General features: G+C 36.0%; 1 protein-coding gene across 9 annotated transcripts in view; it reads right to left on the bottom strand.

The window, feature by feature from the left end:
- PCNX1 (pecanex 1) overlaps positions 1-14,993 on the bottom strand; it is an 86,682-nt gene that overhangs the window by 14,186 nt on the left and 57,503 nt on the right. For all 9 annotated transcript variants that reach the window (XM_072337144.1, XM_072337138.1, XM_072337136.1 and 6 more), the window contains 16 exons: positions 14,314-14,424; positions 13,805-13,896; positions 12,800-12,909; positions 11,533-11,638; positions 10,376-10,468; positions 8,715-8,865; positions 8,083-8,224; positions 7,086-7,263; positions 6,582-6,690; positions 5,844-5,973; positions 4,508-4,566; positions 3,580-3,795; positions 2,907-3,160; positions 1,822-2,052; positions 1,130-1,230; positions 131-281 (listed from right to left, as the gene is read on the bottom strand). In XM_072337144.1, the coding sequence (XP_072193245.1) occupies positions 131-281; positions 1,130-1,230; positions 1,822-2,052; positions 2,907-3,160; positions 3,580-3,795; positions 4,508-4,566; positions 5,844-5,973; positions 6,582-6,690; positions 7,086-7,263; positions 8,083-8,224; positions 8,715-8,865; positions 10,376-10,468; positions 11,533-11,638; positions 12,800-12,909; positions 13,805-13,896; positions 14,314-14,424 (2,234 nt within the window). The remainder of the gene's footprint in view (positions 1-130; positions 282-1,129; positions 1,231-1,821; positions 2,053-2,906; positions 3,161-3,579; positions 3,796-4,507; positions 4,567-5,843; positions 5,974-6,581; positions 6,691-7,085; positions 7,264-8,082; positions 8,225-8,714; positions 8,866-10,375; positions 10,469-11,532; positions 11,639-12,799; positions 12,910-13,804; positions 13,897-14,313; positions 14,425-14,993) is intronic.

Here is a 14,993-nt window from a genome sequence, read left to right as displayed (position 1 = left end):
CTTCCCCTTTAGTGTCCTCTTTTTCTTAAGCTACGCATTCTAATTTTGATCTCCCTCATTTTCCTGGAAACTTGGATCTGGTATCTCAGCATTAAGATTTGACAATGACTATGGACAAGATGTTCCTCACCTGATGTAGTTTAAGTGACATTCGTATTCCAGGAACCACTACTTTTCTCAGCAATTCCATGTCAGCAAAGATCCATTCATCCCTAATTGAAGATATACGGAAGTCGCCCTTAAAAAGGGCATGCAAGCCATACAAGAAGGATTCCAGGTTACTGTGGAGGGAAAAAAGAATTGTCCATATAATTAATAAGGTAAGAAGATACAAAGCTGTATGTAAAGGGACAACACCATTCTTCTCTATAAATAAGAGAGAAGACAAAAGGGAAAATACAAGCGAGCATTTGTATAAGTAAAGTCTTGACACAGAGTGCCTACATGCACTAAAGTGAGGATGAATTATCTATATAGGCAGGAGATTGTATCTCAATGGACTCAAGTGAACAGGAGCACTATGGAATGCCTGATTTTACTCTGAAGATTATTAAAAGACTTTTTGAGAAGTACAACACCTCAGTGGACCAAACAAGAAGGAGATGTAGCTTCAGTTGTGGATATTTTAGCAGTAAATCAAGTCTTGATTGATAACTCATACTTCGTGGCATCATTTACTTTTATTAAGCTAATGGAGTCTAGGGAACAATCAAATGCTCTGATCACTCCTGTGACTGCATATCTCTCTCTCTCTAAGATCTTCTTGGAGAAGCTCACTGGTACTCAGAAGAATGTTTCCACCAAACTGAAGTAAAATAGTTTTTACTTTCAGAACTCAATCAGTTTTGAGTTCTTTCTATTGGTTGTCAGCAGAGCGTAGTCACATCAGCATGCTCACTTCTCAGTTGTTCTATAAAACAAAATGCTCAAATTCCAGTTTTCCCTCATGCGCTGTTCTTTGGTTATGTTCTACTGGCTGTTATAATGAAGGCACGTCACACAGCTTATCTGCTCAGTTTAAGGATGAAATTAACTATCATCATCTTTCCTGAAGAGGTACTCATCCAGCATGTAATATCTAGGATCTCAGAGGAAATCTGAGGAAGTAGAGCTTACAAGATTTTATTACCTAGACATATGATGTGAAGCTGTTCCCAATGCTCTCCGCCCCAGAACACAAAGCCCATAACACAGTGTAACCAGGGGTGAGTCTTTACTTGAATCCAGTGGCTTACAGTAAAAAGAAAAAAAAAAGAAAAGGTAAACAGAATTAAAGATTCAACATTAAAACACTGCTCTAAGGAATAAAACACCCAAATGCATACAAAGGTACATAAGCCTTGTGCGTGTATCTACCCCACCAGCTACTCTATCCAGACTTTCACTATGAATTCCTTTAAAAAAACAAAAACAAAACACCACAAGTATTCTACATATCTGTAAAAATCAGACATAATAATCACTAACTAAATTGGCAATCTTATAAAAAACAAGATTATATTAGGGTTGATTGGTAAACACTGACACCTAAATTTGCGACATCAATTCTATAAACACACTTCTCTACATAGACAAATGGTTGGCTAAATTTCAACTGATTCTTTTAAGCTGTTAATTGAAAAGGCATTAGCAGACAGGTCACATTGCACACTTCCTTACAGAAATTATTCAAACTCATGCATCTAGAGTAGAACGTCAAAACAAAACATTTCAATTTTTTATTTCTAAAAGATCAGTATTAAAAAACTAATTCAAGGCAACAAGGAAAAAATGAGACAATTCTTGAATAATGAATACCTGTCCTCACATATTCATACCTACCTTTTCTCTTCGAGAGCAGCAATATTCTATCCAGTTCAAATAAATCATACAGAAACTCTCTCTTGAGATTCCTGCTAGACGGTGGTCATAATCTTCATCAATATTGGGGTTAAACGTTGGGTCTACATCAACGTAATTGCGGTCTGTGCACAACCGCAGTCCTTCCTGCATTGTCTCATTAGCTAACCACTCCTCTAACTTGGGGGAAGTTGTGACATAATAGATGATTCCCTGAAATGGTAGTTAAAAATCCATCAATCAGCATTGCAATAAAAGATATTAATCTAAAATTTTTCAACTCATTCACAGATTTTCTTGATAGCGAACAAAAATGATACACAATAGTTTACTTAGCTCCCAGACGCACCAATTCAGTGGCACAAAAACCAATACAGATCTGTATGTTAATATTTTCAACGACTCCTGAGAGTTTTTAAAGCACATACTTAAGGAATAAAGGAAAGAAAAAGGGATGGGGCAGGCTAACTGCAGAAAAACATGTAAATGGGAACTGTTTATTGAGCGAACATGGATAGTATATTTCTAAATAATTAAAATACTAAATTTAAAGATGAGTCAGCTTAATATAGTCATATTTGGAGAAAAGCTTTTGGTGTGAATGTATCAGAAAAATTCAGACTTCAAATTTTTCATGACAGATCACAAATAGGGAAACAGATCACATAAGGGATCTAAGGTCTACACAGAAAACTCATAGATTTAACAGGATCTTTTTTCAAGTAAGACAAAAATAAAATGAAGAGATGACTTTGGCCCTTTCCAAGAGAATTGTACCAGTTACCATTTCATTTACAATGGCTACTACATTTTGATAATTAGCCTTTCAGTTTCTAGTCCAGTTTCAGCAGGAAACAACATCCTCTCTCTAGGTTGTTTTTCTGCTCTTACAACCAAATATCAAATAATTGTCAGTACAGTAAATTCTGGCCTCCTGTGATGAAGCTGTTTATAAAGCTATAATTCATAACACATCCATGAAAACTACTAGAAGTTCAAGGCACTAACCCATCCCCAGCTATAACCCAGCCTAGCTCCCCCAGAGTTCACAGTTATTTGACGCATACCTTCACATAATAAGTGGTGAGAATTTTCCGGAGATCAAAGACTTGCAGCATAGATGCTGCACTGTTGTCTGTGATACTATAACCCTCCAGAACATACTTCGTCACAAGCACCTCCCAAGCCAGCCAACGCTGCCCAAACGCAGCATTAAAGGAAAGCATGTGAGGAAGGTGACCAGGTTCACAGCAACAGAAACCTTCATCTTCCTCTACGCCTTCAGTGATGGCCTCTACTTCTCTTTGCTGACAATAAGTTCCTTAGGAAAGAGAAAGCAATTAAAAAAAAAACAAACAACAAAACAAACAATTAAATGCTTCATACAATTGTTTTAATGTCGACTTGCATTTACAAGTATTTACAAATCACATTAGTGTCCAATTAATGTTTCTGTAACAACAGATTTGAATAGTCTAATTTATCACTGTAGGATCACACATTCTAATCAGGTAGCATTATGAATCAGTTATCATAGCCACATTGCATTAAAAGTAAAGAGAGGCTTAGCATCAGAACTGTTAGGGGTTATTTTTCCTCACAGGTTGGAGGGTATAAGAAGGCCCTGAAGCTCAATTTTCAAAGCAGATAATTTATAGGATGGAACAGAAAATAACTGAAGTTTTCAGATCAAAAGACTGGTTTGTGGTATAGTAAGTTAAAGAAGCGCAACACACTCACCTCTGAATTCAAGCCCTCTCAGCTGGAAGGTGACCAAGCCATTTCCTATCTCTATAAGGTGTACTAGTGCATTGAGGTAGTCAGAGGCAAGAATGAAGCAGTCCCCAGTACTGTAGTTTCCCCATCGACCCAACAACAAATCTCCACATAGACTGTGCTGAAGGGAACGGGTTAAATGTTCATAGAAGATTGAATTCAGATTGTTATCATCTGAACCTAGGGAAAGATTGAATTTTGGTTATCATCCTTACAACTGCAGAAAAACTCAAGCTGGAAAGTCAATTATCAGTCCACAGTGAGTCTTACATTTTTCTTAACAGCATTTTTTCAAGGCTATCAACTTCATGCCCTCTGCTCCTACCCCAGCTCTTAGGACAACTACTCCAAATAACTGCTAAGTGAAGTTCAATTCTTTTGATCAAAATTTTTTCCTTTCTCCTCTGTTTTCCAAGTTATTCTTTCAGTTTAGCTCTGGCAAGTCTCACCAGTCTATTCCATACAATAATGTGCAAAAGCAAACATGCACGGAAGTATCTCAGAAACAACTGTTGTATAGGTCTCATCACCATGACATTGAGACATCTCAAATAATGTTTAGCTTTTGGTTACTTAAGAATAAAGAAGCAGAACAACTTAATGCTGTGATTACAGGTGAAGAAAAAGCAAAGCAGAGATACACAAAGGTAGGAAGGAAACAAAAGTGCATAGAAAAGTAAACAACGAAGTAAGGAGAGAGATGATGAAGGAAAAAATAACAGGAGATGACAAAGGTCCAATGGGGTTTGGAAAAAAAAAAAAAAAAAAAACATAGGACAAACTGATCACAAATCCTATAAAAAAACAGACATTTGTACCTTTGTTCCTCGTGAGTGTGTTAGAACGCACATAACAAAAACATTATAAAAACAAGTCAGCCTAAGAAAGCTACCTGGATTTCGATCAAGCTGCGAAGCCAATCTTGTATTTGAGTGATCCACACGCTTTGTGCTGAAATTAAAATGAAGTGTTCTTAATGGAATTTATTACTGCAAGAAAATCTAAAGGAAGAAACTACTATTAACAGAAATTGATAAAAATATTCCCAGTGAAACATTTCTACAAAATTTTCTTTTTTCCTCTTTAACTATTTTATATCCCTCTGTACTCAGGTCTAATTAGGCCACACCTTGAGTACCGTGTCCAGTTTTGGGTCCCTCACTACTAGAAAGACATTGAGGCCCTGGACCAAGGGCAATGATGCTGCTGAGGGGTCTAGAGCACAGGTCTAATGAGGGGTGACTGAGGGAACTGGGATTAAGGCTCCGAGGAGACCTTATCGCTCTCTACAACTACATGAAAGGATGCTGTGTTGAGGTGGATTTCAGCACTTTCCCCTTGTAATTAGCAATAGGACTAGAGGACTGGCCTCAAGTTGCACCAGGAGAAGTTTGGGTTGGATGTTAGGAAAAACATTTTTTTCTGAAATAGTGCTAGAATGGGCTGCCTATGGAAGTCACCATCCACGAAAGCTTTGTAGAAATATTTACACATTGCACTGGGGGACACAGCTCGGTGGGAAACATTGGTGACAGGTGGATGATCTTAGAAGTCTTTTCCAACCTTGGTGACTCTACAATTCTATTTTCTGCCTATAATAGCATTATGACTTGGTCACAAATGAAGCCCGTACGCAATATGCGGTCACAGAATAATCTTTAGCCTTAGATCTAAGTGTAGCTATTTTCTTAGCCAGGTATCACAAAGCTTTACATGGGACAACTACACTTAAACAACTAACCAGCATAGCTAACATTCTGTCAAAATTGGGGGACTTTGCAGTAATAAAACACAAGGAGGTAATCTGACATGAATAATCTTCTAATGGCATCTTGATCATCAGAGATTTTAGGATTTTATATTGAGGTTGACCAGTTTTAGCTGTGAAATGGACAACAATGAAGAAAAGTCAAATATAGTTAACATACTCTCCTAACAGTCCTTTTAAAATAAACTTATGTTTTGAATACAATTGCACTTTATTAAGCTATAACTTTGATGCTTAAAGAACAATACCAAAATTGCATACCTTTCAGAAATTATCTAAGAAGCTAATGTAAATGCTGCTAGAATAAGAACAATTGCTATGCTACTTAAGAAAGATCAGAGCTCTAATCTTCTTCAGGGAAAATAAGATAGCAGCGCTTCAAGCTGAACACTCATTTAGCCTTAGTTCCATGTTTAAAGAAAACAAAGGACATGCTCTTTAAAGGTCTTATTTCACCTACTTGTAGTCTCTTTCCCAGAATTTGACAGGTCTGGCATAAGAAGTGATAAATATTGCACTTCCCAGGAAAGGATTCAGTGGAGTAGAGAAGAATGCTGACACAGCTGCTTGGACAAATAACATTGCAGAATCTGTAGGATAACAAGATTAAGGAAAGCAAGGCAGTAAAAACTTTCACCAGGCTTCTGTAACAACAAGTATACAGCAACACCAAGTAAGAAAAACAAAAAAAAACCAAAACAGTCTCTGAGAAATTTTGTGCAGCAAAGTATCTTTACAGTTTCTCCAGTTGTCAAAGGGATTATTTTTGCTTTTATAAGCAGAAATAGGTAACGGTATTTGCTGTAGAATTTTCAGATAATTACCACCAAGTCTAACGTGATACTAAATCAACTCTCTATTCAATCCAGCCTACACAAACAATACTCAAAATCTGAAATCACGTGGTTAGTGACTCTTGAAAAAAGGAATGGAGCATCAAAGCAAAATTTATGTCATTTTCCCAGTTGTTTAATTCCAGTGCTTCTCATGTGAGAATTCTGTTCCTACTTTATCTGCTGCTGTAAGGCTTTTAGTAGTGTAGCAAGGTAGAAAGTGTGCACAGTTTTTCATAAATGTTCACTGGACAAACCTGCTCATTCATGAGCTGTATCTCATAATACATAATCATTACAACATTCAGAATGTATAAATACATGCCTTCCCTCATCCCCCAAAATTCAGCAATTACAAAGGATACGTGGCACAGCAAAGGGCTGAGCAAAAGCATGAAAGGCAGATCCCCATGTTATCTGCCAGGGAGCAATGTAGGTATATACAAATCTCAACTTATAAAAGAGTTCCCAAAGCTGTAGGAAAGAAGGAAAAAAAAATAAATAAGCATTTTTGCTGAAAATCAACATACTTTGGAGTACAATAAACATCCTGAGGAGTTTACTGGTCCCCCTAGGGTTCTTGCTGGTGTACAAGAAGCCTTTGGACTTACAAAAAGGATGCAGTGATGAAGCAAGTCACATTATTATGCACTACATTGTTCTACTAACATAAACTCGTGAGATTTTTAGAAAGACTCGCATGCTGTCTCAAGCAAACAGAAAGTGCTTTGAGAAGAAGTCTAATCAATATGCTGTAAGAACTGTAAAAAAGTGCCAACATGACTAACGATCTGAAGATGAGCTATCAGTTAAGGGTACAACCAGTTTTCCCTTTTGGATGACCTGAAACACACAGAGTTAAAAGTTACCTTGCTGAAGAGTATGGACATGAAGAAGAGATCTAGCAGCATGGTCTCAGTAAAACTTTTGTAATCAAAAGTAAAGAAGAGCACTGTGAAAATAACAGTGACGTACTGGCACGTTGGGCTACTGAATGACGAACGCAGTAACTTCAAGCCAGCTATTGTGATCATTAAAGCACCCAACCTGTGTAGAAATTTGCAGAGAACAGTCACTTATTTGCTGCCTGAAAGGCGATTTTATAGACCACCTAAGTTGCTGTTCCCATGCAGTGTCAATCTCACATGGTGGTAAGTATGCGAGCATTTACTTATTCCAAATGACATTTTCACTTTTCTTTTAGAGGTTACTAACCAAAGGATTAACATTATTTGTAAATCAACCTTGCTAAGTAATATTAGCTATCCTCGTTTTCTCCACAGAAATCAAGCCTTAAATTTAGGTTATCAATATTGCAATGCAAAATTGCTGGAAGTGCTCTAGATTAATCAGCAATAGGATGCTACTGTATACCAATTATCATTATTTTCCTGCATGACTATACTGACCTAGATCATACAGGGAGAAATGTAACATAATGACAGCGATATTTTTAAAAAAATCTATTTCTTTAGCCTCAGAGATAGTAACTGTTGGATCAGAAAACTATAAAAATAATGTTAAGTATCTTGAATTTGCGTTCTGAATAATCATATTACAGACACTGCATATCAGCAAGGAAATTCTGCTAACACACTGCTACGTAATTCTGCAATTTCCAATTTTTATAGTAGTATATACTATGATTTGAATGATTTTTCTTTGTGTAGGTTCCTATTTTAAAACTGCAATATTCCATTTAGTTTAAAGCCAACAAGGTGACTCATTTCTACACAAGCTTTCTAATGAAGAAAAATGTAGTGTTCAGGCGATAGCATTAGCTGTCTTCCCACTGATTCCATAACTCACTATTTCAATTCCCACCATGACACATACTTAGATTACTTGATAACCTTTTCTACTTACTCAGTATCCAGTTTCTTTGGACTAGCAATACTCTTAGCACTGCTACTAAGCTCATTGAGGACTATCAGTGGATAGATAACATTCTTCTCTATAAAAAGGAGCCAAATGTGAAGCTTCTCAAACCACATAACATGCGCAGCATCTGTTAGGAGATAATAAAAAGATCAGATTGCAGATATAAATCAGATTCAGGGAATCTGAATTCCTGATGTAAGCCACTTTATGATTAAACAAAGATCAAAAGTACCCAGTTAGATTAATTGTTATACATGTGAATAACAAGAATCAAATTTATGCTAAGATGCAATCTCCAACAGAGTTCACTGTATCCACTTCCCTGAAGCACTTAAAGACTAGCACCTTGAAGAAACAACCACCTAAATAATTTTTAGAAAAACTCATCTTCAGAATCTTAGTGGGACAGCTCTGAAAATACGTGATAATACAGCACATGCAACATAGTATCATATTCACTTCAAAGCACCACAGAATTGAAGTATGAGGAAGCGAGTGACTAAAACGTAACTAAATCAGGCGTCAAGAAATATTCTGCTGGTGACAATAATAAAGCAAGAAGTTGAAGTAGGTCAGCAACTACTGCAAACTGAAAAAGTATCATTAGTGATACTTACTTCGGACTTCAAACTGATAGTATTCCTTGGTTTTCAGCAGTGGGTGAGAAAAGCAATGCCAAGGAAGTTGCTTTCGGAGTTGAGGCAGAACGTAATGGGTCACAAAGCCTACGGTACCCACCAATGCATAGAGAACATAGCTTAAAATAGGCTAAAGAAGGAAAGAATTGAACAAATTAAGACTCATGTTTTATAAAAAGTAAATAAATTGTCAAGAAATAAAAAAAAATAAATCATACATTATAACGCAACACTTTCTCAAACGCCTGGACAGTTGCTCACATAATGGTAATCTAGGGATATACTTCATGAGTAACTGTACTGCCAACTTAAAGATCACACAGGAAATGCCCAAGAACAAAAACTTTATTTCTAAGAATTTTTCTCTAGGTTTAGAAGCATTTTAAAGTAAAGATAATACAACAATCTTCCTTTGCAGTCCATTACTTCTTACCCATCTGCATTTCATTAGATAAGTAATAAAGCTACTATCGTCTAAAGACCAAATCCATTTAACATTTCCATCTGTTGGATAAAGGAGGTATAAACATAAGAAAAAAATAAAACATCTTATATCCTCAAGGAGAAGGTGAATGAGAAACCTTCAGTTAGGAAATATTACCATATTTTTATAGTCTGAAGACTATATTTCACAGTAACATCTCATATCACTTTGAATTAGTTGATATACTTCAGTAAAATTGAAATTACTTTCAAAGCCTATTTCACTACACAACAGTAAATACCATATAGCCAAGTTTCTCAAATGTGGAAGAATGTAAAATTCAGGAAGAGTGCTGATGTCCAAACATGCAATAGAAGAGAGATTTCCCTTAGTAAAACCTTGTACGCCTGCCTAAATAGAACACTGAAAATAAAGCATCTGAACAACTGAAGCTACCTATATGCATGTTATTTAAAATTAGCTTTTAACTTTAACTGTGTACAGCAGTGGGAGAGTGAAATGCTTTTAAAATATGTACAAGAAACATTCACTTGTCTGAAATAAGGCTTTCTATAAGCTAACTGATAAACTCATTTGAGAAACAATAAAATAATTCAGTAACTGCATGGCTTTAGACAAGTGCCTTTTACTTAAATTCAAGTACAGGATGTTGTGCCGTGTAAGCATCATCAAGTAGGATGCATACATACACTTGCAAGATACCCAAAGCAGAAGCATTATCTAGCGTGACAAGTCAAAAAACACCTTAAAACTCAAAGGTTCTTTGAAGTCTTGAAAACAAACATTTCTGGAAAGGGGTACTCCCTTGTCCTGCAGTCTATTGCCACACCAGCACACAGTTGCTGAGTCAACGTTCAGCCTCTCAAACTTTAATAATCAAACCTCTTATATTTTTCTTTACACTAATGTAATTGAGACAGATTAAGAGAGGCAGTTTGTATCAGGGACTAATGCAAACAAACCAGAAACATCAGCAAACAGAGACCAACAAACCCAACTGCTTAAAGAAAAGGAAAAATAATTTGACATACAAAGGTGAAATGTGAGAACAATCTGTTGTGTCCTTGTCACGTTATATATTTAAGGATAATCTAAATCTGTTCATTCTGGTAATGCCATGGCTCTGCTAAGTGTTATATATCATTAAAACATTTGTACACAGAAAACAAGTCACATACTTGATGGAACACCTTACCTGTAGAACTGTAAATACTGTACTGACATGAATTGCAAAATAGAGTACGCCAATGACTATACACACAATCAGGTCAGACTGCAATCGTTCACTCTGTGGAGTCAAAACAAAATAATTTTAGCAAACATCAGTTTTGGTTGTCCTCTTCAGAATCTCAGTGTGCATCAGCAGTAATAGTGAAACTGATTAAAAGAATCTCCAATGATGTCAGCGTTAATAGTTACCATTGAAGATATAAGAAATTCCATAAGGGCACTGGTTCAAATAAGTTAACTGGAAAGATATCTACTTCAAGCGGGACAGAAAAAAAAATAAATAAAAAAAAAAAATCAATATACTCGATATACTCTCTCATTCTGGACCACTAAGCGTTACAGGGATCCTCTGTATAGAAGAGAAAAAAGCTGACGGGGCTAACCTAATTTTCCATTTACAAATGACCTTGAATTTTCCTTACAAAGCCCTTACAAATGAGCTTGAATTTTATGTTATTTCTAAAAATAAAAATAAAAATAAAAATGCAATAGAAGCTACATGTTGGGAACGGACAAAAAACAACAAAATGATTTGCATCAGGCTAGTCACAAGAGGGCGATATAGGTTCAGGGTCATTAGAAGTCATAGTCTTCCAAGTTCAGACTTGCTCCCACTGTAAACACACACACACACAGAAAAGCATTACAGGATTAACTACTCTAAAACCAGAAAAATACTTATGCAGAGCAATTATTGCTTCAAGGTCTTAACTTTTTGGGATACAGGTTTTGGTTTTTTTCCTTCAATACAAGAAATTCTACTTTTTAAAAAACACTGAAGGTCATCCTCAGCTCTCCCACCCTCCCAGCAACTAAAGATATTACAGAGTTAGAGCTCCCATAGTATTTTCTATCCTAATACTGCAAAGACCGTGGTTTCTCTGCTGTTTGCAGTTTCCACACATTGCATCCTGTCACTTTTGTGTCAGCTGTACTTGAAGACTGTTGATGCTGTTAATCCTCTTGAGCCAAGACCTACACAACTTGGTAAATTTTACTTGTATGAAAGATGACCAAGTCTGTTATTTACTGCTCCAGACCAATGCTGTACTAATTATCATAAGATAGCAACATAAAGTGTTCAGACAAGTGATCAAAAAGTGATAAAAAATGCCTACTTACCACAGAATTTCTAAGCTTTTCAGGTAAAGGATCTTTCACTTCAGACAGAGGATCCTCGGGGTTTTTGTCTTCAGAATTAGGAAAAAATTTTGATTGCACTAAAGAGCTTGAAGAAAGACAAAAAGAACCCATTGAAAAGCATGTACTGCTCTGCTTTGAGAAGAGTAACAAAGTCAGAAGATTTATTTACTACAAGTTTATTACAAAAAAAGTAATCCTAGTATATTAGGCCACATGGAAAAAAGCTTGTTTATAACAAGATCTCCATTTTATCATAGCATCAGTTCTCCAGCTACACAGAGATCAACACTAAGGAGAGAACTTAAAACTGCTGTGTGAATAAATCTAGCTGTTATTTATCTAGGGACTGGGTAACAAATAATTGGACAAATGATGAATTTTCTAAACTGTGATCATGTAGTCATGAAACTAAACTTCAGCATGTAACTAACAAAAACTCCACATGCTCCAAAGTTCAGACACAGCCTGAAAACATCAGTTAGAGAACAAAGAATTCCCTGACTTAAATCCAACTGATAAATTCTCAGAAGACCCTGCATGAACACCCAGATAAGAATCTCTGATCTCTCCATCTACAGAAGAGTCTCTGGTTAAGTGACTCAGACTACTGCTCAAATTCATCCAGCATTATAGCTACATTTAAATCCAAGCTCAAGCAGTGCCTAACCATGTATGTGCCAACTGAGCCTCTATTGGCTGTTCTGTGAAAGCAGTGTTTCTCCTACTGGAAGTATTTTGTTTTACATACATAAGTACTAACTGACAAGTACTCTCAACATCAGATCAATATACTCCAATTCAGAAGAACAAGCCTGTTTCCTCATCTTGAATGGGTGCACTAACAGACTATTACTGGTTTGTTTAAATTCTTTCTTTGATCATACATTCAAAGGAAAATGCAGTAATGAATTGAGAAAAGTATAGTCCAAGAAAAATCCATGAGGCTTCATCTTAAACTATTTCTTTCAGCATCGCTTTAATCATTACAAATCATTGTTACACAGATGTACCAGCAGGAAGCTGGCCATGACTGGAAATTAGAAAGCATCTGAATCAGACTTTGGCTGTAAAGAAAGGCTGTCCTTCAGAGGAGAAAGCAGATGCAAGATTTGAAAATTACACTTTAATTACTGAACCAATATCATACCATTTTTGATCATTCCTATGTCAGTTTAATATTCTGTATCTAAAAATCCCTTTGAAAATTGCATCTTTCTTGAGAAAGGATTAAAAAAGAGTCACTTACAAAAGCACAGAAGGGTCACTACTTTGTCTGCTGAGATGATATGACATTGCCACTAATAAACCACAAAATATGGAGAAGAGAACTGGAATATGCTGCCCATCCCAGGAATCCTGGAGAAAAAAAAGAAATGTAAGTAAGGAAGAGGCAAAGTTTAACACTTATCTGCCACATAAGAACTCCATGTATCATAACACAAGAATAGAAATACCTAAATAAATCACTCTACAATCCCACAAATAAGAAACTGGAATTCCAGTAGGAAAATACTGTTAGATATTTAACTACAGGTTAGAAATTCTAACAGCGTACACTCCTTAAGAGTTCTGTGGTGTGATGGGAATATTTTGTCCAACACCTTTTTACTATCTGCAGAATGAAAAAGAACCAGGTAATGATGAATTTGAAGGAGCACATTCCACAATCAGTTGTAAACTGAAAGCATTTGGACCATTCACACACCTGAAACTCATAAACAGAACCTGTATCATACTTTAAAACACAATGGCATTTAAAGAAAGGAAAGGCTGCTTGTTTGTGTAGGCAGGCATACATCATTCACTTTGACACTGGAAACCCTTTCCCAGCTCTCTTTTCAAGTAAACACAGATCTGAAAATGCTGTTTATGTCTTATATCACCAGAAAAGAATATGTAGGAACAACCCTTTTTTAGACATTTACACATCAACACATGACTACTCTATAAGAAACAAGACAGCTCTGTGATTGTTTCAAGAACTAATACAGAACAGAACTGAAGGTAAGTGTCGTGTTTTAGGCAAATAATAGCCTGGTTGCACATAAACAAATCACTCACCTTTTAAAAGCCAAAGTCTGCATTGTTCCTACTTTCCATCTGTTTCATTGATACAAAAGCTAAGCTAATATAAAACCCTACCAAATCAGACTAATATTTCTAACTCATTTTCTGCATATTTGAGATTAAAGGGAAAAAAAAAAATGAAACTCAAAGCACGAACCTATACTGTGTGTGCAATTCTGCTTACCTTCAGGGCACCATAGCATAGTCCATACAACAACGCTACTGCCACAATACTACAGATGAAACTGTAAAGTGCTGCAAGCAGGCTTGTGGTAGCTGAATATCATAGGGGAAGATATGATGTAATTAGGTTAGAATATGAAAGACTTCAGGTTGTTTAAATAAGTCAGTTCAGCTCCCCTCTGATATTAAAATCCCAACCCACACAAATTTACCTATTTTCCCTTAGATAGAAAAAAGATAGAAATTATTTTTCTGGCTTCATTTACGTCTTCATTAATTCAACGGCATTAACATGCAAACGGCTAATGTTGCAATGGAAACAAGTAAAGGAAGTACAGTCTTCAACAGACTAATTAGGACAGTAATTCTATTTCTCAATAATTAATCAGAAAAACTTTAACCCTTTAAAAATGCAACTGGTATTCCATAGGCCATGAATATAGATAGTGCAACCATTACATTTTTTAACTAGCCTATTCTAATGTTTTTGTCACTGTTGTGGACACTCACCATTGCCACCAAAGACATGAATATCCAGCTGTTCACAGAGATACATCACAAATGTATTCACCTGAGGCAGGAGACCAATGAAGAATACTATGGGGAAGCATAGTGTAAACACTACAGGGGAAAAAAAAAGTTGAAAAAGAGATGAATATATAAAAAATACTGCATGTTAATGTACACTTCAGTTTAAGATCTAAGGTACTGCACACTACATTTCTCGCAGACATGACTGAATATAGAGGTTACATTGACCAATATTCAGAAGTTTCTTGTTTCTTCTGATGGCTTTTGAAGAACTCAACAGAAATGCTCTCTAATGGGCACCATTTAGGAGGACAGAAAATGCTGTTGGAACAGATTTAGACTAATTGATGAAGTTTAATTTGTGGAATAGGTGAACATTTCTACCACCCAAATTCAGGGCTGAAAATGGAAAAAATCAGATAAGAAAGATTTCTATAGCTTTTTAATTATGACGCCATTTTACCTGACAGCTCTGCAGTTTGTGAGAGCAAAGCTATAGAAAGGAACAGTTTTCCTATAAACATCAGTAAGCTGAAGCTTCTTTTTCCAAAGAAAACCAAATAAATAAACTGCAGTTAGGAGACAGTGCAACAGCATCACAACAAGGTTCAACATATAAAGAATAAAGTAGCTCCACTATGATGAAGTAAATAAATCAA

This window comes from Excalfactoria chinensis, chromosome 5 (genome assembly GCF_039878825.1).
Source record: "Excalfactoria chinensis isolate bCotChi1 chromosome 5, bCotChi1.hap2, whole genome shotgun sequence".
In the NCBI taxonomy this organism is placed as follows: domain Eukaryota; kingdom Metazoa; phylum Chordata; class Aves; order Galliformes; family Phasianidae; genus Excalfactoria; species Excalfactoria chinensis.
Note: the sequence above shows the minus strand (reverse complement) of the source record. Positions and strands in the feature narration are given on the sequence as shown.